General features: G+C 44.5%; 1 protein-coding gene and 1 long non-coding RNA gene across 2 annotated transcripts in view; one reads left to right on the top strand and one right to left on the bottom strand.

Annotated features, from left to right (window-relative positions):
* The first annotated feature begins 477 nt into the window (after positions 1-477).
* The window catches only part of LOC111250066 (uncharacterized), a 60,607-nt gene continuing 37,852 nt past the window's right edge, over positions 478-23,232 (top strand). Inside the window, exon 1 of the mRNA XM_022804698.2 lies at positions 478-2,455. Within this exon, the coding sequence (XP_022660433.1) occupies positions 1,855-2,455 (601 nt within the window). The 5' untranslated portion in view covers positions 478-1,854. The remainder of the gene's footprint in view (positions 2,456-23,232) is intronic.
* The window catches only part of LOC147755840 (uncharacterized), a 41,632-nt gene continuing 31,703 nt past the window's right edge, over positions 13,304-23,232 (bottom strand). Inside the window, exon 5 of the long non-coding RNA XR_015326543.1 lies at positions 13,304-13,754. This is a non-coding gene — a long non-coding RNA (uncharacterized LOC147755840). The remainder of the gene's footprint in view (positions 13,755-23,232) is intronic.

The raw sequence follows: 23,232 nt of genomic DNA, 5'->3' as shown, positions 1-23,232 counted from the left end.
CCGGGCGTCTGGCGCAGCAGCGTACGCGTGGTGCCCTGCCTCGGCAACCCACTCTGAGCAACCCGTGACTGGGCTCTTTGATGGAGGCAGCAGGTCGCCTTTGAACGGTCGGGTTCCCAAAGTCGTTACCCCACCAAAACCCCAGTTACCTCGATGCCTTACAATCTTCCCACTGGAAACCTCTTCTGTTCAGGGCTAACTCTCGTTGCTCAGCCTGCACTTCTACTGTTCGTTCGTCGACAGACCGACAGCCAGCCAGCGAGCAAAGATGGGAGAGCTAGCTTTCTCCGCGTGCTCCGCCAATGATTAGTGTACTAAAGTAACGCAAACTAAACCGCCATTGGCCGCTCATAATTGGCTATTGGCACAGGCTCCGCCTTGCGGGGTAGGCGGAGCCAATGACGAGACTGTTCACGCCGCCATGGCTGCTGCTGCTCCTGAGCAGGTCGAGATGCTCTGTCGGGTAACAGCGGCCAACGGCGAGACGACAGGCGAACCGAAGCGCCACGACGGCCATCAGCAGAGGAGAGCTCAGCAGCAGTAGCAGTGAGCGTAGACACGTAGCGCAGCTACTCCTGCCCAGAGCGGTAGTTCCCGGACCACTGAGCAGCTTCGTTTGGAAACGAGCGCCGGTCCAACGAATGCTGGGACACAACACTGGCTCTCTGAGCTATGCGAAAGGACTAGGCGCAGAGTTAAATAATGTTGAATATAGTATGAAATGGCCGTAGAGTTGTTGTAAGGAAAACCCAATTAAGTAATATAAGTCTAAACATCGCAAAAAGGCGGCTCACAAAAGCCGAACAACAAGGATTGCATCCTTGATCGTAACTGTGCAGTGTGTGTGTGTGTACATGTCAATTGTGTAACTTGTATAAGTGGGCTGGCTGGTGTAACAGGCGATGAGAGAGCTGGCCACGGGCTGGCCATACATAGGCATACACAGGTCGGCGTACACCTGGACATGCGCGAAAATAGTGTAATCATTGCTGTCCAAGAAGCTGTTCCTAAAGGGTTGGGCCTCGGGTAAGGCAAATAGGAATCCGATGTGAGGCCGGGCCAGATTTTGGACCTCTGTCAAAAGGAGGACACTACTGTATTTACTGAAACGCTGGAAAAAAGGAAGGCTCAGCAATAAAAGAGAACTATTCTGACGCCAAACTGACGGCATTGGGAATAGAGTCAAGCTGAATTAGGTCGTGACCGACGCCATGGGCGAAGACAAAGTGTTGCCTTTTTTGTGGACCTTCAAAATATACAATGCAACCACGTTGGATCTTGTCAGGAAATTAACCCATTGAGTTAACGATTGCCTAAACCTGAAAGAAATTCCCACAGCATCTAAGACAGCCATTTCGCGAAGGCAGAATAGATATTTAGACAACAAATAAGTTGATATCGGCCCCGACGGAGAGAATGAGAATCTCTCATTGCGAGAACGTATCCGCTACTGTTTAATTTTTGTGAATGTGGTGTATCAATTGTTCCTTATATCACGCACAATTCGCAACGCGAACTCCGAGCCCTCTACAAGTACTGCTGTTCCGTGGTCCCGAAAGGAATCAAAGTTACCAGTTAATGAGGTGAAAACACAGTCTAGTTGAAAATAGCGCTCGTCAAAAATCCCTCTTTTCATCTAACGAGTGCTCCCGCCTGCCATCAACGAACCCATGCCCTGGTAAAAAACACTGCGACCGATTCCCCGATCACCAGCTCGCTGGGTCAGCCGTCCTAAATGTGTTTCATTTAACTTCAATCTCACACACCCAATCGTTTCTGTTCACTACAACATTACCTGTTACTGACCCGACTTGCCAGGGCCGGTAATCTCCGTCGGCTCGTTTTACCAGCGCAATGTCTCTGTTGTGTTCAGGCGAACCCGATTCACCTATCCCTGTTACGGGAACGCTCCCAGTCGCCGGAACGACCACGGCCGCTGCGGGTATCGGCGGGCCTAAAACGCATTCATCATTTGCTATTCACCACCTGCTCGGACTCGGCCAGCAGCAGGCCACTCCTTCACCAAGTCCCGTGCCACCGCGAGCTTTTGCCTCGCCCGTCAGTACATCCTCGTATGGCTCGAGTCCGCCATATCCGTTCCCTGCTCCCCGCTCGCCGCCACTCTCGGCGCTCGATCAGGGAGCGCAGGCCCGGTTGTACTTCGGGGCCGCAGCGGCCGCGGCATTTATGCCAGCGGGCGCTTTCCTGAACCTCGCCAGTGCAGCGATAGGCCACGGAACGCATGCTGACACCGGCGCTAGTCCGTTCCACGACCTGTCAGCGATGGCGAGCGTCGGTGTCAATATGGCTGGGATTGGTGCGGGAATGGGACTTGGGATGAGCGGTGTGGGAGCTGCGGCAGCTCGCATCGACGCCACGAATCTCAGAGACGTTCGCGACGTTGGGAGCGTCAGTCCGGGATCTCTCGCCCAGCATCAGCACCATCATCAACATGGTAAGTAGACGCCTTATAAAAATGAAATCGAGGTCCCTCGACATTAGTTTAATCAGTCAAATCAGTTCAAGCTGGCATAGGTATAACTTTGATTTGATTCTTCGCCGTTGCATCGTCGTGTTTCGTGATATTTAATAGTTGCGTAAATGCTATGGAAGAACATGCTTATGGATAAACTGATAATACACTGAGAAGGTTTTTACAAGAAAATTATGTCATCAATCGAAGCTGGCGCTGATGGTCGACCTGAGAGTCGGGCCTAGCTGAGTACTTATAAACTTTGTGTTGTAGGTCCGTCATTAGGAAGGCTAGAGCGCTCGCTTAGGGAAATTTGAGTTTATTCCGGTAGTATTTGAATTTAACGAGGCAATGGCACTTTATCAAATGTTTATTACCATTTGGGTTGTTGATGTTTTTCGAAAATTTCTAAATACGAAGTACACGCAATAATAATAGCTACTTAATAATTCATTAATCGTACTTCTTCTATTCATTACTCAGGTGCTCCGCTAAATAAAACATGGGCACACAAAAATAACTCACTGGCTGGACGAGTTCAGTAGAAGATATACGTATTAATAAATCAGCTATCTTTCATATATAGCCATAGCTAACCTTGGTATCCTAGTAACTTATATCTTTGGTTTATCACTTTGAGTACTTACAGTAATAATAATGAGCGTGAATGTTTGTATCTTTCATTCTGAATAATTGTTTATTCAGGTATAACAGTTTTTTACAACGAATTCGGTTAGGCCTGACTAGCCGCATAAGCCTTTGTTCACGTCCTACAGTTTTTCTAGAGCGATAATAGGAAATTGCTATCGCTAAAGGTAGATTCGTTAATGCAGGATTAAGGCTCTCGTTCTATTCGGCATTTTTCAAAAATCGCTTCGCACACAGGCCATAATGGATACGCTGACTCGTACCCTACAAGTTTAGAGAAGGGATCGCATGTTTAACGTCAGTAATAACGTTTTAGTCCTAACCAAAACACTCACACTTTAGTATTTCAGAGATACTTTGAAGCGTGCCATCGTCTTTTTACATGTTTTGCGGCTTTTTTGAGGACTTCTATTAAAAATATTAGCTTTTAACAGAAACATCTGTCACCTTTGAACGGTTATTGATAGTTAAGTTTCTCACGATAATTCATGTGTGTTTACAAGTAACACCGTTGTAGTTATAGAGTCGGCTTATACATATGAGGACTCAACGCATCATATTAACAGAATAGTAACGTCTGTAAAACATTTCCTACACCAACTACCGACTGGAAAGAAAAAGCGGTTTCAAAACTTGGTAACTTTAACTTATACCAATATCGATTCTACTCTCCGTATGATGCATAGCATAGTTACATATCTATAACATGTGATATATTTGTGTCTATCATTTAGGCAGCTACTCGAATCGTGAATCAACTGAAACGTGTTTGGTCAAAGTCGTTTGTCCTTCCTAGGTCCAGTTTTCACCTATGGACACAACTAAGAAACAATATCTTGAATACGCCATAATAATCTTAAAAAAGTCCTAGTTTAATAAGAACAAACATAGCACGTGAACGACGGACATTGTTAGTTTTTTTTTTCTGTTTAGTTATGTTATTCCATTGTCGATTAGTTCAGAATTTTTTTTACCTATACTTTCTCTTTGAAAATTGTCGTATCTGCTATCATAATTAAGCCTTTATCCGCTAGAGCTCTTCTCGTTCTGAACTTCATATGCGATATGCGCTGTATCAGCCTGGCGTGTATACTATGCATGTAATAGATGCATTTTTCCTTAAAACCGAATTTAACTTACTTAGTTTCACGATAGACCTAGTTGTCTAGTGACAGTTTAAGTTGCCAATTTTTCAAATACGACTACAGTTACTGCTACTAGATACTATCTCTCAGAACTCGCTCTCTCCACTTGCCAATTAACCTCTAAATTGGCGTTTGCGCAATTGGGGGTAAATAAGCTCAACATAGGCCCCCAACGCTCCACCTCTTGTGGCCTGTTTTTCCATCGGAGACACACAGATGTACTGCATTCGATCATTCGATGGTCAGTACTATCTTTTCCTGCACTTTCTGCTCCCAAGTGGGCAAAAAACGATTAGGTACTTGACGAAGCTTACGCAGTACCAGCAAGTGCCGGGTAAGATCATCATTGTGATTGAATCGTAAATGCCATATCTACATTGTTGATCTCCGGAAACGCTTAGCGGATCTGATGAATAGGCAAAACAAGTGCTGATATGTAAGTACAGCGCTGCGTACCGCTACCGGTACGGACCAATACGATGTATGGCGGTAACTGTTATACATCAGTAGCTACTATATCTATATATGTGTAGGTGCTGCATATCTTCGTGATGGCGTAACGGTAACGTTTTTGTCTACTGAAGGACACGTGAGGTGGTCTAAATTCGAAAGCGGGCGTGGATAAACTTCGTTTTGGGCTGGGAGAGAGAGACTACTCGTCTGCAGCAACGCTTAACCTAGCGAGTACTGGGCGGGAAATTCGAAACGTTCATTTATTATGGAACGATAGTTGACTGCGAGCTGAGCCGTTGATTGGTAGCGAAACAAAAAGAGTGGCAAGGCAGCTTCGGAGTGCGCTGTCATCGCCAGCATTAGCGGGACCAGACGACGCTCCTGTGTGACGGACTATTTTTCCGCTAGTCCGGGCAGCGCCATCACTATCAGCTCGTCACAGCAAACAGCCGTCGTTACGTACAGTCCGGGCCATAACGGCCATTGTGCGCGCCAGACCCATCGTCACTAGCGGGAAGCAGTCACGGGAGAGGGTAGATGGGTAGTTTAGCCGACTAGTACGAGAGGGCGTAAGGCTAGACACAGATAGCGTACCCCGCATCGTCGTCATGGGGTGCTATATTGGAAGCTCGAGCTTTAGCTTCGCCTTAGCCTAGTGGTCGTTAAGGGCGAGCGGACTGAACGGTCGAACGAACGAATCATTTCAAAGAGGACGAGAGCAAGCTATGCTTCGACAGCAGCGAGCGACAGTAGGGGAAGGGGGCAGCAGATCGAAGGGGAGGCCAAGTAGGCCCTAATTTCGCCGTGGAGAAGGCGGAGCTTCTGGTAGCAACAGCAGCGGCGACGAACGGCAAAGTGAGGAGGCGGAGCCAGCGCAGAATAGGGAGAGAAAGCCCTGGCAATGGGGCCACTACGACATACTAGGCTGGCGCCTGGACCAGTCAGGCAGGGAACGATGCTCAAATAAATGGAAAAGAGATGGCAATGACGAGCTAGGCTGACTGGCTAACTGACTGACTGATTAACTGACTGAGAGACTTGCAAACTGACTGAGTAGGTGTAGCTAGAGTAAAGGGAAAAGCTATGACAGAGCTCCTTTCCCTTGCGACATTGCGATGCCTCGAAAGGCAAGGGCTCTTAAGACAGATCGAGTAACGTCGATTTGAAATAGTCTACCTTCTCAGAAAGACATAGATGGGCTGCAATAAGACGATGCGATTCCCAATGACAATATACGATAAGGAGGGATGGAAACCGAAAGTTATAAGAGGTGCGTTTTGAAGGTGGGTACAATTTAAGTAATTTAAAAATCAGACCGAGGTGCCATGGCTTACCCTATTGCTTTCCATTTAATATTAACGAGTTAGTGTATTTTATGCAATCGTATTATTTGGAAGCAATAAGAGTCCTATTTCAACAGATCCGTGGGTCTTTAATTGAGTTGGTTTTGCGCATTGAAGTTACGCTTGAAGATGTTATGTTTCGTCGTAAGCAACAAGTGCCAAATATGTTTCCTATGAGAAATTTGCAGATAGACGGGAGCTAAAGTATACCAGATAACGAGTAGTTAGAAAATGGGTGAATACGTTAAATGGTACTGGAGTGACTTAACTCTTCATCATAGCATCGTCTCTGCCATCTTTGTCACGTGTTCCTTTCTACCAATGTCTGAAACCTATGATGTTTTTATTAGCGGTAGCTATTCTAGACTCTCTAATATGTAGTTTTCCCTTCTACTCCCTAAGCTGTGCACTAATGCCCCCCTAATCAAATCCCCAATAGGAGCTAGCAGGCGGAAATTGACGGACGGGTTAATCGATGCGACTCTTCGAAGTAGTTACTCTGTTGCGATGAATCGGCAATTATTCTTCAGCCTTTCGCATCGAAAGATGGCGAATAGACAGCAGCACTCCTATGTGGTTCTGCATAATACCGGCACAAGCAATATAAATGACAAATAAAGCTGTTATCAAGGGCACCCTCATCAATATGTACTTGTAACTGAACGTCCCTACTGCAAGCGAACATTTTTCTGTAAAACGAAATGAGTTAGCAAATTATACTACGAGCAGAGCTGTCAAAGTAGGTTTGCTGCTATATGTCTGTGTGAAATTTCCACTGAATAAAACGAATAAGAAGAAATTATTTTACATCCGGAGATTTAAAATGTTGGTTCAGGGAAAACGGGAGACATGCTTATGACATTGCCCAGACTGCATCCTTCACAGGTTTGAAACAAAAAAAAATTTTAACCTGCGGCGGATCCTTAAACTTTACTCTTCATACATTGAGATACTTCGGATCTAAATCGTGAGGTATTACTTTAGGGACAAGTCAGAGAGAGGAAAACATGGCAGCTGGCAGCCCGATGAAGCCTGGGAACACCACGCTTACGCAACGGAATGTTAGTTCTGGTGCAGAAGACCATGTACTGCATATTCTGCATTGGTTGTTAGCTATCCAATCTGCTACGTCAGTGCCATAAGGAACCACGATGGCTGTACTCGTTGTGGACGACGAGATGTGCCGGATGTGGTGTTCGTTACGATGGTTGTGGTCGTTGCGATTACTGGATCAGGTGGGATGACACGCTGCAGAAATTTTTCATACAAAAAATCGCTTTGGCCTTCAGCATGAATCGAACCCATGCCGATATTGGCTAAACACAATTGAAAAAGCGCAATACTGACTAAGCCATCCTACTCAGCAGAAAATCGTATATACTATGTTTTACTGACGGCCACGTCTCTCAGTTAAAACCGATTTCGCCCACATTTGTGTCGGCGCTCGTTAATTTGTGACTAAAGCAATCGAGGTTTGGGCCTGTATAATAGCCTAGGTCAGACACGATCTGAGTAGCAGGTAACTCCGTCTATGGTAAGTATAACGGTAGATGATCATACATTCACTTCTTGTTCATACCACCGTCACCTGTAGATTTTCCCCAATCACCGCGAGGTGTGAATCATGGACAAGGTCATGGTCATGAATGCTTTCCATATCCTGAGGGGTAATCGTTGGCGAGTAAACGACGTCAAGCCTCGCGGCAATAGTTTGACGTTCAGACCTGGCGCGCGATCCTTCTCACAATGAGGTAGAGCATTTGGTCTTCTGTTGAAACGTATCCTTTCTACAAAAGAGGATGCTGTACAAGGAAATCATGTCACTTAAATTTAAAAGGATACGTGAAGATACGGAACGCAGTTCTGTGGTACGCTTGTTCTATTCCTTTCTACACACTTACCAACAAAGACACCTTTTCGTGCGTACCTCCGAACGGCTCTTCAAAACGAAGCAAACCCCACAAACGCATGATTTGCCAGATTGCTAATAAGAGAAACGTGATTCTAGCGTTAACGTGAGCCGAGCTGAACCAATCGCTTGCCGATGCTCAGACTAATGATGAATAAATCTTAAGGCTTTTGCCACCAGGACCTATAATTGACTAACGTCTTATATGAATACTCAACTTTCTCTTGACTAAAATACGAAGCCAAGTAGTGTTTTTGAAGCGCGTTGAGCCGAACGGACACTTCCTTCCTATTTTATTTCATAGCCTTTGTCTCAATGTCCAAGATCCTCGGCAGCAAAAACACCGTCCTTTTACTCGGGATAACAGAATGCATCAATTAGGCTCCCGTTGAACGGGCTAACATCGCACTGTCAAGAAACGCTGTTGTTCAATAACGTAGCAAATCGCTACTTTCTTACACAAACAAACATTACACTGAGCGACTGTGGATTGACGCTGTTTTTTTTCCATGCCTCATTGGGTGCTTCGGCTCGTACGAACCTCACTCGTCGTTCGGACTATCAATCCGATCGCTGTCGCTGTTGTCAATGGTTCATCACTGCGAGTACCGCAAGCAACATAGAACATAGCGACACCTCGCAGCACCCCACATAGGCATAGCGGCCCACCTAACAGATTTACGAACGCTATTCTATTCTCCATCATGCCCTTTACTTAACCCCGTCGTTATACGCCGTTGAGCAACTTGAATTGTTATTTTGTGTTTACAATTGAAAAGGCGCCACTACGCCGTCGTGTCCACAACGACTAGGGGATCAGCGTATAGCGTAGAGTTAGTTGATTGTTAGCGAAAACGCAACGTTTTGCATCAGCGACATACCGGCCGACCAAGCCAGACGTCGCCTTCAGACAGCGCTTTCGATTACGTCTTCCGTCCTCTCTGTTTATCTGTGTCACGATTATTCGCGTTGCTCAATGACAGGTCTGGCGGAACAGCAATAGGGCGGCCGGGGGTAAAATGAGAGGGACAAACAAGCGCTAAAGAACTCGCTCATAGTAGCAGCCTGGTGCAATAACGGTTATTTACTACTATTATTGCCGTTCCGCTGAAATGTTAGAGTGGCATTGATAACAGCCGTACTGCTCACAATGGTGAGGTAGCGTGGAATGGGTAGACAGCGCACGGTAGAACAGACTGGAGAAACATAAATGGTGTATAGGACCAGTCGGCCGTGACTGCCGACGAATACGACCTACAGCGATATTGCAGCGGTCGAAAGAAGACAGTCTGCGGTCGGTTATGGGCCAACGAGAGGAAAAGGGTCCGTACTGTTGTTGCGGAGTGGCACTTGATCAGCACCATGCCACTTTCTAAATACGTCTATTAGTAATGGTGTTGATGGCTTTTTCTGTCTGGCCGACCCTACTCACTTTCACAGCCAGTCGATTGTGGCAGCTAACGATCCTTCTGCCGCAACATGGCGTTCCTTCCAATGAACAGCGACAACATTTCTGTTTATATGCCTCGTTTCGAGATTGTACATAGCGAAATCGTCCAAGATCAATGCGGCCGGGAGTCACCTTTTTCAAAGCAAAGAAATAATAACAAACCAGACTATATGAAGGACATTCGTGTTGCAGCGTCACCGCCTGTAATCGTTCTTAAAAAACTAAACAGCACAACATAAAGTGCAGAATTTTATGTACGTCCTAGATCTGTAACCATCAGTACTCCTATGATAAATAATATTTCAAGCCGAAATATACCCGCATATGCACACATGTATGTAACTGTAAGCAAAACAAAAAGTAATTTTCAGTCGAAAACGAATAATTTCCAGATAATAATTATCCTTGCAGTTTACCGTTCCGTGTACCGCGTAGCTTTGGATGCTACTGGAAATGAACCCTATATATATATAGGACCATAAAGTGGCCACACTGCCTACGAGCACAAACATCCCACACAGTTCCCACTGTGAAACTGAGATCACGTAACACTACGGGAAATGACAGCACTAAGCCGCATTCAACCGATCCGTTCAGAGAGAACTTCCGATAAAAAAACAGTCTGTTTTTAAACCAAAACTTATCTTTCTGAATAGGATGCAGAATCTTCAATAGGCCCTGCCCCATTCCAGACAGAGCAAAGAAAGTATTCGATTCCGCACACTGAAGAGGTTTCTCAACCGGAATTTGGTTCGGCGATCGTTGGCTCGGAATGAAGACTCGAAGACAATAAAAGAGGATGATCGAGAGAAAAGCTAGTAGACGATAGTACGAATGTTTACCTACGTCCGCAAATGCATAACAAATTGGCTCTCATCCGGATGAAATCCACCAGATCTAGGCCGGGAAGAGAGTAGGTCTATGACAAAATATTTCTACAGGAACAATAATTGTTTATCAGCCTGCATCTATTCGCAGTCGTTCGCCAAATGTTGGCAGGTTTCCGCGAACACCTGGAAAGGGTCAGTTATTGAGCTGTTTCGTTCGAACATGACGTCCAGTGTCCTATTCGACCCCATGTTGTCTATAGTAATTAAAGCCGTCCCTAAACCCTCTCGCATGACGTTACCTAACGCGTCGAAGCAGCGTAATCCACCGTAATCCAGTATTTCTGCGTTATTAATTTGCTACCATCGCCACAGAACGACGCTAGATATCTTGGGGCATTTGGATCTGATCGGGCCAAACGTCGATCAGTAGGCGCTTCGATATTTTCAAACAGCGTTTACGTTTATAACGATAATCTTTTCGATACGAATCAATTAGATATCTACACATTTCATAGGCGACATTTTGAATTTTAACGGCGCGAACATTCGGTTACAGTCATTAAATACGCTAACTATTAGTATTGTTATATCGTTTCGAAGCAATAAATAGCGAAGTACGGGTAACAAAGCGATACGGACGGCGGTATTGATGATACCGTATAGATTATTTTACTGTTGGCCCAACTTCACCTGGTCGACTAAAGTCAGACCAGCCTGATCGACGAACAAAGCTTCTACGGCAGCTGTTTGTACTTAGCCACTACGGTCCCAGTTATTCTGGTCGGCGAAGAGATAATTCCTTCGAACATTCTCTAATTTCCATCTAGGCCCTCTGCATTATTTGACTTTGTTTTTTTGATCGTAGAAAATAGTTTACGGCGTGGAGCAACAATTGCTTCAAAGCTGGGTTTGGTAAACAAAAAACCGGCTTTTTTGTTCTGACTGTGACTCGTTTTTCGTCATACTTGAATTCAGGACGTCTCAGCGACAAGCCTGCCTTTGCCCCATCCTATTATATAGGCGCAAACATAATTAACAACAAATTAAAAAAGCAGAACTGTTAACTACTCGCAACAACGGAAAAGGATGAACGAAACGGGCCAAAACAAAAAAGGGTCTCACAGTACTCCTACTCTGAAAGGGTGATTTCCATCTGTCTATTTATCGTCCATCTTTGGCCATTTATAGTCTGATGTGGTCCGCGTTAAACACTCAAGGTGACTTAACCCACAGATGCATCATTAGGACAGAGAGAAGTCATCGATCTAATTGGCGCCAACTGAGGGCAGTCATCTGCGCCAGCATCGATACCCACAATAGGACGAAGACTCGGCGTCGAACCTCGCGCGGCCTATTTCCATATTGATGTTCAGTCCATGGTATAGACCAATTTCAGGTGACCCACTTCATTGGATAGCACGAGCACGTAGATTCTATTCAATTTGCTGAACAGTAGCAAATTTCGTCAGGATAACACTCTGTCATACAATCGCTAGATCACGGCGTACCATACCAGAATGCGATAGCGTGTGGGCGCTCATTAGAAGTCAAAGTGGACGCACACTATAGCTGATTGTACGACGTTCAAACGCTCGCAAGGTAACTCTGCGTAATAGATAGAAATTCTCTTAGTCGAATGGGTCGGTGACAGTGAAATGTACATTGCGAAATGTATATCAACAGTGTAAACGTAAAGTTAGTTGCCATTTAATAAACAGTGGAACTTGTTGTTTGTCACGCGTGGCCTGTGCGCATTAGCTGCTTTATTAAGTGAATATGAAAAGAGCGAATGGGTTTCAGGGATCCCATTGGTGTGGCATCCCATGTCGTGGTTAGTATATTAGGCCGAGTCCGGGGGGAGGGGGAGGGGGTGAAAAGGGTGTGGCATCTGGGAAACCGGAATGTTTCCACTACAGGTTTCGTTTCTGTAAGCGTTACAGGGCGAAACAAGGGCAGACTACAAACAATGTCCATGATACACCAACAATGTGTCATAGCTCGTACGGCTGACACAGCGAAGTCGAGTGTATCTGAGAGGCAGATAAATAACCTGCTAGGACCAATCCGGTGACAGGTCTGAGTATACGAGCCGAAGACGCGCCTCTGAGAGTGATACGCGGCCAAATTAATATTTACCACTTCCCTTTAGAGTGAGATACGCCATTCGGCAGGGCTTGTCGCTGCGCTGTACGAAATTAGCGTACTAATTTTTCTATCTAGCAGGACCACTTAGCAGAATCAAAATAGTGGATCGACGTTTACATAAGAAAATGGTAAAAAAATACTAAAAATCCAACTCATATTCTTTGTCTCTGGCTGTTAGTTGCGTCAAAGCACACGACCGCGTATAGTATGCCTGATTTACCGTTTCCCTCTTGGGTCGGACTGGCAGGAACTGAGCCCGATGCTGCAAATACCACTTCTTACTGGTCCTAGCGCTTCGTTCGATTGGTATATATACTCACGTGTAAATATGTTGACCCAGCGAGGCCTATTCTTTTATTTACGGTAGGCGGCCACGTTTGCGTCCGACGGCGCGTTGCCAAGTTACCGCCGCATTGCTGGTTCTTTAATCAGGGAATATTAGTTCCATATTCGTAGAAGTGTACAGTGGCAAAGGGTGTGTTCTTTGTGGACGCCATTTAACGAATAATATGGGACGACAAACAAGCAAAAAGAAATGAATCGTTTTAGATAATAAGCCTCCTACTAAGATTCGATTCGAACACAAAAATGTAGAGAGAAGCCTGGTCATGGAGGCAAAAACCGTAGATGATTGCAGGCCATTGCAGTTAGACCAGAAGAAGTCGTTGCACAGGTACGACACGTGGACGCATTTTTTTTTCTTATATTCATAAGGCGCAGTATCTAATACAATATCTATATAGGGTCGGTGCAGTAGCAATAGTACAATGTTATGCCTATAAGCTGGAAATATGCCTTACTATAGTAGAAAAACAGGTCACAATCCTGTTTGAATAAATTGATTGACTATGACCTATAATTTTGTAACGTGATGACTGTGTCTTACGGCCCAGCAAGAGATGCTCTTGCGAAGTTCAACTCTGTTGTTTATTGGCATCAATTGTAATTTTTCCTCTTACCAGCAGCCCTGGGTAGGAAGGCCTGAACAAACATCCATTAGATCACTGCCTTTCCAGTCGCCATCGCATCATGTGGCAGCGACGCATGGCATTGCTAACGAGACACACGTTCGGTGGCTTGCAATCAGCAGGCGGGGGCGGGGGCGGAGGCGGAGGCGGGGGCTACCGTCATGAATGACCCACATGACTTTTTGCCATCACAGGCACAGCAGTTTCTCTTTTCGCATAGCGGCTCTTCATAGGTCGCAAGAGTCTACTTGGAGCGTCAAGGGCTTAAGGTTGTTAAGTAGTTTAGAGGCCTGAGCGGGCGGGCGAACGCACGTGAAGCTTGTTCACGCAACCACATCTCCTCTATCTTAGTTCCTACTTCGATTACACACACCAGCCCAGGGGCGAGCTCTGCAAGAAGAAGAAGAAGAAGAAGAAGAAGATTACCCCAAAATCCGATTAACAAAGAACACCACTTCTACATAATTGAAAAAATAGACAACTCGATTTGTTACCGTGGCGCGGCGTCAGTAAGTCACAATAACGTACACTAAGGCCAGTGTCTCTACTGCATCGAATATAGAAAATGCGAAACAATTAGGCCGATTGAGAATTTCTGTTGGGTTTGAAAGTAGTAGAAAGCAGGATTCAAAGTTGACTCTTTGTCAGTCAGATATTACATTGAGCACTTGGTGAGCAATTAGTAAAATTAAATTAAAAACGAAAGGTTTTTATGCAAATTTGCCAATACCATTCATATTTATATATACATACACATAAACGACGGTGTTGGGCTACCAATGTTTGCGTACGTTTCACAGCTATAGCGGAGGCGTTATCACCGTGTCGACGTACTGTGTATGAGATGTAGAGTACTCGATTGTACGATACGCTCAGGAAATTGTTCGTATTACGAAAAATGTCGCTAGGCCTGCAGGATTCGCATGTAACTATAGGCGCACAATGAATGGCCTAACATAAATTGAAGGTCGTTCGTACCTTGTGTTCTTTTGAAGATAATTTACGTTGTTATTATTATTATTATTAAGCTTGTCCTGTGTTAGGAAACATCAGATATCTGAATTGGGGCAATTTCAAAGGAACTAATATGTCGAATTGACCGCGCCGCCCTCTTTACCTTGCCGCCGTAAGTTCGGATTTTTATCCGACCAACTTATATCTATGTCGTAGTATTGTTTACTAGAAGAATACATAAGTTTATTTATAATTTTATTCGAAAAAAGTCGAAATTTAACTTAGGGCCTACAAGCCGTTTGAGAAAGTAACGCTTTACATATCTTATTCGATTTTCGTGATTATATCAGTGACTCGTAATAATAATAATGTGCTATATCTGTTTAGGGGCTTGTTATGTCTAGTAAGGCGGAACGAACATACTTGCAAAAGTAAGCTCGTCAAACGACTTGAAAGTCTTTGCTATTTAGAGTGCGTTCGGTGCATAATGATGCCTGTAACCGCTGCGGCCTGCCACTGTGCAAGGCGCCGGCCATGTGGTTCCAAAGATATTGTGAAGGCCGTCTCCGTTCTTCGAAAGGAACCCCCTGAGACCGTAACATTAAACCTGATTAAAACAAGCTCTGCTTTTATCATGACTATGTATAGCGTGTTTAGCATGTGTATCTGTGGAACGCGTCTCGCAGATTCACTGCCGAAGCCATTCCACCTTCAAGAGCTGCCGAACGCAAGGACGGACACATAGCACAAATTCGAATAAAAGGTTTACCTACTGCAATTCGCATTATTGTGTCCTGACTATGAATGTGCTGCTGCTGTATGGGGACAAAGGCGTGGCTAGCATCGACTACCTTCTGGACTACGAAATTGCTGTGTATATCTGCGGTCTTTGATGGCTTCAGAAATTGACGACCTCTCCTTAAACGGCCTACCGCACCTTCCTTTCCTGTGACTATTTCCTGCAGCGACAACAGCATCAGATTTGAAAAATACACGCGTGCCTCTCTCCTCTTTTCTCCCTAGCTTCAGCGGCTCGTGGTGCCTAAATAAATAAACTAACTCTGCTCCATCAGTTCTGATTCTAAGTAGTTTGATGTGCAACATAACTTAAAGATGTCTTGTACACATGGCGACAACGAGTGCACATTTCATGATTACAGGGTACGCTGATATCGGCGGCATGACACCACTAACCAAGAACCCAAGCGATCTTTGTTACGGTCAAAGAAAAATTGTCGCATTCGTAGTTGTGTGGCATGATGTGCTTCACCGAGCGCTTCGATTTCTGCTGAGCTACTTGCCCACTTACACTGACGTCGGATTCTCCCACTAGTTCTCTCTATAGACATATGTATGTCGCGTCATGCATATATATATATATATATATACATGTCAGTGTCGACTGCCGTGTGTGTGTGTATATATGAGTTTCGTAAGTTCGATTTGCCTCTGGTTCTCCATGTCTATGACGAGCATTTTGTTGCCCTGTCCCATTTTCGGCGGCCTCTAGCTAGCAGCGAGGCGCGGCTTCAACCATTTGCTGCTCCTTAGTCCGCACCATACATGCACACTGACTCCTCGGTGGCGTGTGTACTCCAATATGTATTGTCATTACATGCATATAGAATAATAATAATTGTATGTACATGTAGAATGATGCTGCCATCATCCGAGTCTGAAACAGCCGAGGGCAGAAAAAGCAAATGATCAGCTTTATACGGCTTTATCTCCTTGTTATTCTTACAGTTGTTGTAGCTATTCTGCGCGAAAAATTTGCACTACTGCTTATGTCGACTACGCAGTTCAGCGGATGCTTGCAAACCCTAGATGACCCCCCCCCCCCGACTTCAGCTGCCTCGTAGGACGCTTGTGGAACCGCGCAGTCAGGCACAAAGCGATTTCTGTCTGGCAATAGCAGTACCGATAGTAGAAAAAGTAGCACGAGCAATTCACAGGATAATAGCGACAGTTGGAAGGTTTTAACAGCGACGACGACAACGAAGATGGCAGCCGGATAACTAAACCAGCACAATCTAGAAACGAGAATGCGAGAGAAACTGATGAGAAAGACTTGCAACAGGAGAGCCATAATTGCTATACAAAGACCCCATGGAACGAGTACAATACGGGGGGTGTCGGACCCGACCTACCCGCCTATTCTGGCCGGTAGACAGTAAAGAACAAGAGGAGGCTGAGAACTGTGATGTAGTGTCGTTTCTGTTCGTCTCACTGTGCTTCTTGAAGCACAGGCTTGACACAGGCAACATGGACTAGAGCGGCTATCTTAATACGACAATGTCGTGCCGATACACGAACCAGAAATAAGCAACTCAGCAAGCCAGTGATAAAGATCGACACATAGAGAACAAACCGGGGGGTCGCCGTGTTGTTGAGGTGTGATAGCTAGTGTCCTGTACTAAGTTTTTGCACACGGTACCGGCAGCATTGTCAATGCTATCCAATGAACGAGCCAGACGAAGCAACAAGCATGGCTTGACAGACTCGGGTGTTGATAGTGATTGAAGGAACGTTCAGTGGCCGATGTCTGTCGACTCCATTGGGTAGAGTTTTGATTGGATTTGAATGGAGATGACATCAAACAGCAAACGCCATTGACGGACCAGCCAGTTGGACTCTCAAGCCCGAAAAGGCCCAAGTCGTTTTCTCTAGTTCTTGTCGAAACAAGCAGTTCTGTAACAGCGGCGCCACCGTTACTGCTGCGTTGGGTTACCTGCTCCCAATGATTGCTAGGAGAGATAATCGTTCCATCTTACTGTCACTGAAGTTAGTTGGCGGAAGGGAATAAGGGGATCGGAGAAGTCGAGAGCGGCAGCTGTGTTAGGATGACGAAAAAGAGTACGCAGGGATCAGGATAGTCACACCAACAATTCTAATAACATTAACAACGTACTAACGAGAGGCGGATATTTTAGCTTGCCCATAAGGAACGATGCCTCTCAAATCGAAGACTAAAAAGGCTCAATGTGTTGATACGAAAAAGAGGGCAAATACAATTTGGGCCTCTGCATACACACAGAGAATACGAACAGACAAATAAATCTAGCCAGTATAATTCGACTCAGAGAAATGCTGTTGACCAGAGGTTCAGTTTATTCATTATTTCGTTTATTACTAACTTTTATTATTATCAACTAAATAATAGAAGTAGCAAATATGATGTTAGTACTATTATCCAATCCAGCCATTGGCATCGGTTTATAGAGAGAAGAGGAAAGTTAAGCGTTGCTAAATATTATTCAGATCTGTGGCAAGCGTATGCCCTATTATCTTGAACGCATATAATAAATATATATCATTTCACGTCCATTCTGATCTGTTCTGTTGTTATTATATTTTGTAAAGTATACACAGTTTATCTAGTTGAAGAAGGCCAACTTGTTAAAATTTTCTATACGTATTTTTACTTCACACTCAACGTGGGCATGCTGTGTACATTGACTAAGTTTCGATTCGGGTGTGTAACCTTCGTTGCCAACTGTATACTACCTCACAGACATACCTTTCATGCAATTACTTATTTAGATACTCTAAATAACGACCTCCCACTCGACTTATTTATTCTTTGTCTTCAAGTAACTTACTGCCAGCCTCTATAATTTTGTCGCCTTTACGAACAACAGCTGGCAGTTAAAACATCTGAGGCTGAAGTTACAAGTTGGAAGAGGCTGACTGCAGTAAACCTCGGGCTTGATAGCACAGCGCCCACTTTCATGATTTCTGTTTGCCCAAGCCCAACCGCCTCAGATTTTAGCCAGATACAGAATGTGGGCTTATGAGCCTATATGATGTTGATTGGAGCAAATGTGGTTGATCGGAAGGACATTGTCATCGCGCTAGACGCTATTAATATTTTTAGGATCATCTATATGTAGCTGCTGGGCTATACGAAGCATTGCCGTAGCTAAGTTTTATATAGGGTTCATTCAGCAAACGTTTCGAACGTTAGTACCTATGTTCCGTAGAAAGTAATTTTCTATTCTACACTATAACTACGTCCACTGGTTCAGTGAATCTGTTCTAGCAGGTTGACTAAATCCGCTTGGCCAAAATAACTACTCTTTTAAGCTACATTTTTCTCATTTACTGAATTACGTCTTCTAATCATATGATGAGTCAATGTTAAATCTACAGGACATCTTTACTTCCGCTCCGAGCGTTCCCTCTTGGGCGTACGGTATTACCTCTGCTCGCAGGAGCAGATAGCGCTTGTAAACCTTGAACGATGAACGGACGTCAAATATACGGTGCTATACGGTCAGAAACGTCTGCCTGAGAGGCAATGACACGACTTGACGCCGAAAAGCCCTTCTTCATCAACGCTTCGCTCACTCGTCCGCATCGCATATCGCTGCTATATCTACCTTGTTGATGGCAAACGGGTCCGTATAGCTCTTACTGCTGTTCCTGCTATTATTAGTAGATGAAACTGTAATTTCTAGTTGTCTACATATGTCGTTAAGGCTATTTTTCCTTACATTCCACTATGGCAAGCACGCCGCTGGTACTGCTGCTACGACGGCTGGCAGCATCAGGTAGATAATGCTAGAAAAATCTAGTCGATTTTAAATATTGACAATTGTCAAGCGCTGCTAGTTGGTGTCCAGTCACCCTCATCAGAATATGATGTAGACCAATCGCTTACTAACTTTCTTTGGCAAAGTTGTTTCAATAAAAAGTGATATACGAAGTAAGGTAACTAAGATGCTCGAACCCGAACGCTGAATATTCAATCCTGATAACCCTTCGTGTAGTACTGCACTACATCGGAATCGTTATTATAGCATGGTCATGCTAGTGGTTGTGTGGCAAAAAAAAAAAAAAAACTACTAGTGAAACATTTATCTCTGTATTTCTTTAAAATAATTCACTAGAGTACAAATACTGTATATCTGGCAGATAATATAGAATGCACTCGGTTTCAATGTTCAGTGGGCGTCATTCGGACGAACTAACTAAAAAAAACAGAGTATTATTACATCATGAAGCAAATCTTGATGTCACCGAACACTATAACATTGTAATACTTGTCTGTCTAGAGGGAAAAGTTTCAAACCGCCACTTTGCCGCTGGCAACGCGGACGATTACAAACCGCTGTTACCCTGAGAGGCGAAGGGGACCCGACCGTAGGGGTATTAGTCGTGTCCTGTGCGTACTTGCCCTTTAAGAGAATAAAATGCGTTTCGTTTCTCTATGTGGCATCCCTCTGTAAGAGGACACTGCGGCAGTACCCGAAAGAGCGACAGTTGAAGTAGACCCAGCGTGGACGCTGTTCTGTTCGGGTCCTGAGTTTCAAAGGAGAAGAGCGCAACTTGAGTCCTTCGGGAAGACGCATCCTATGAAACTCTGATAGTCGTTCTTGCTCTATCTGTTCGCTGCGTTTTTGACCATTTTTCTTCCTTCTTGAAGGACTGCGCGTTTTCATGAATTTCGAGTTTCCGCACGTGCTGCTTGCTACCAGGCGGGAAGAAGCTATTAGCCTTCCTGCTGTCTATACGAACCAATAGAAATTATCGACAATGGGTCCACCTAGAACACAGTGCAATCATCTTGGGTTAGGCGCGGCCCAAAGCTTTTTGCATGGTGCAAATTGCAGTATTTACCGAAACTGTGTCATCAAATCTTTTATATCAGTTCGTCAATTGTTATACATCAACCGACAACAGAGTTTAGATCGACCCTTAAACTAATAGACATCTACTTCTTCAATGAACTGCAATGTAGCCTTATCTGTATTTGGCAAGATTTCAGCTGTTTAATGGATACTTTTAATGAATGAGACCACGGCTGTGGTCTTTGTCGATTGAAAGCGCCCCCGGAACACCTAAAACACCACTCTCAAGCCCCACGACCGACGTGACAGTTTTAGGTTGTTTATTTTAATCAGCAATATCAACTCTTACATTAAGATTGATTTAGCGGTTCGGATCGCGTTTTGGACAGGAGAAACACGGAACATATGGCTGTATGTCTGCCTATTATGGTCTGTCGATGCTGTCTACAGCCGTGTAAAAATTTTGACGAATGTAGCATTTCGCCAAGACTAACTACGGCTTCAGTGGGGTTTACACGCGGGGGTAATCTCCCCGACAGCACAAAGACGACATGCAGATCTTAAATGTGTTGCGACAGTCCATCTTTCAGCGAGGCCTTTAGTTTAAATCACACATGCAACGATGGTTGCCATCTTTTGAGGCCTCTCGACGATTTAAACGAATCCTGAAAGTGCGCACGACCGGGCAAATTTTGTAAGGAACCACTGTTCCTTATTCTCTCAAGGTTCAATTCTATTTTGCTGAATATTTAGTTTAGCCTGAAATTTTTCGGTTGCATATAATTGCTTTTTGGGCTGGCTACCCAAGACAATGTCCTACTTTAGATGAATTAGGCTCCCCTATAATTACAAGCAATTGATTTAAATTCAATAACGATAACAAATCTAATTTCGGGGTCGACTTTTAACATTGACATCGTGCAGGGAGGGGCCAATTGAGCTACATTTAGTTGATACTGGACAAATGGCCAGTAGGGCATTGCCTGCGTTTACGGGCGCCTAGTACAGGTATGCACCTATAGTAAACGCATCCATAAGAGAAAATACGACTCTAGGCAAGTGATTTACTTAAGTTAAAGTCACTTTGTACAATGTCGCACACAAAGCCAACAACGTTCTGATGAATTTATAAAACTGAGCTTGCGCCCTGAACACGGATAGCTGAAGTATACACAACAGTAATTAAATAACACAAAAGGCCACTTAGTTTACAATGCGTGCTAGTGATGCGTAATTAAGTACTGCGGCCTGTCCTAGACATAGTCTAGGAAAGGTTTCCTTTTTACCCGCAGTGGTAACGCACTGGACCTATCGATGGTCATTATACGTATCATCAATGTATTTTACTATGTATCCGCTCGCAAAACACAGGTACATCATAACATTGAGAAATCGGAAGATTTCACCTGCGGACGCCGTTGCACTACATCGTCGACCCAGCCCCAAAAGATAACGTGTTTACGAGTTAATTAGCTATCTGTTTATGAAGGTACGACGATTAAGGTGAGAACAAATCATGCACTTCAGTAGCTATCAGCATCCACCATATCTGTACATACAAATACTGTCGGAACTTGGGCTATGCTCATCTGTACATTGATCTTCGGTAACGTGGCAACACGATCCAAGTGGTAACTCTTAGATGTCATTTAAAGTTCAATGATCTTGTTTACATATATCAAAAGCCAGTTGCCATGATATTTCGATGTTGACCAAACTATACGGTGAAGATTGTTTGCCTCTGCCAACGTGTGAGTGTGTGTATATTACAGTATATATATATATATATATATATATATATATATATATAGAGAGAGAGAGAGAGACGAAAGCATACATGGGCATAGCGTTATCTGTGCGTGTAGTTATTCTATATGAGTCTTGTTTTTCTTTTCCTTCCTCTCAAACCATCCCCTCGTTAACCCCAATCCGAAGAGGACCGTGTTTCGTTCCTTGCGAACAGAAGAAATTTCAATTTTCTTCTGTTTAAATGCAGCGGCTACAGGCGACCCTACTTGGCAGCTGTCGCCCCCAACGGCTCTCTCTCTCTCCGACGGTATAACAGTGCTGCGACTACGCTCACGTTGAACTAGCTGTGCTTTGCGAGTTGTCCAACGAGTTTTCGCTTCATTCCGTTCGCTGTGCTATGCGAGGAGCGCCGGCAACCCAGCCGATTGTTTCCGAATACCTCTATTTCTTCAACAGTCTTAGGAGATAGATCCTGAGGGCTACCTCTGTGAATAAGCATGGCACGGGGCGTTCGCTTCAAAGTGTTTCGGCGCACCGTTCTGCGCTGGCAGGCTTGTGTACCCGTGCGCCGCAGGGGTGTGTGTGTATGTACATGTTTGGAGGAGGAGCTTATGGCCGAGGCAGCCGAGATAGAAGACGGTAAGGATGGATATGGGAGGCAAGGGGGGTAAAAACCCCCTGGTTCTGTATTTCGATTAGAGACGCAAATAAAGGTTCTAGCTGTCAGCTCGACTCCCGTTTCAGTATATTCTCATCGGCGAGACGGCCTGCGACCGTCTCGGCACGGACAAAAAAAGGTTATATTCCTACAGTTCAAGACCACTCCGACGGGGGGATCTTCCAATAGTGTTTGTGTCTTATTTGTGTGTGGATATGTTGCTTCGACAACTTATAAAATGAAAATTCCTTGTCGTTTTTGTCTGTAGCATTTGTTAGAGTGCTGGCAATGATAAAACTAGGTATCACTGCCAAGGAGCCCGCCACAATGACGACAACAACAACAGCAACGATAATAACAAGTGATAATTTTCATTATACAGTTCGCATCACACGTAAAGCTATCGGGGGAGATAACGCTCCAGCACCCGTGCAGTCTCCGAATGAAATTAAAAAGAGGTGACGGAGCAAGATGAAAGGCTCGCATTGCAATATTTGCTGAGGTTTATGATGATATGGATATAGGTGGAACGGAACAGTATTTGTAAAAGGAAGAATCATGACGAATGTCGTTTCTATGTCTTCAGAAGATTGCATCATCATTGGCAGTGTGCGCCGCAACGAAACAGCCCAGTGTTTTCTGAGGTCTGGTAGATAACCTCGTTTGTTTCTATATGATATCTTGTATAAAAGCAATAAAATCGGAAAGCGTAAACGCCATTTTTTCGGCTACTGGTTTCCACCGATGATATATCGGCACTAAAGTGGAATGTACGTGACCGGTTCCGATAGTAATAATGAATCTTTTTACTTGAGCGATTTTTCAGTGGGCATTACAAACGATTAACTTGTTCCTTGTGAGACGTTTGTCGAAGACGACGTATTCGTTGCACTATATCCCTCACTTAACAAAACACCTCAATGCTTACACGTTT

Source organism: Varroa destructor, unplaced genomic scaffold, assembly GCF_002443255.2.
Source record: "Varroa destructor unplaced genomic scaffold, Vdes_3.0 BEIS01000004.1, whole genome shotgun sequence".
NCBI lineage: Eukaryota > Metazoa > Arthropoda > Arachnida > Mesostigmata > Varroidae > Varroa > Varroa destructor.
Note: the sequence above shows the minus strand (reverse complement) of the source record. Positions and strands in the feature narration are given on the sequence as shown.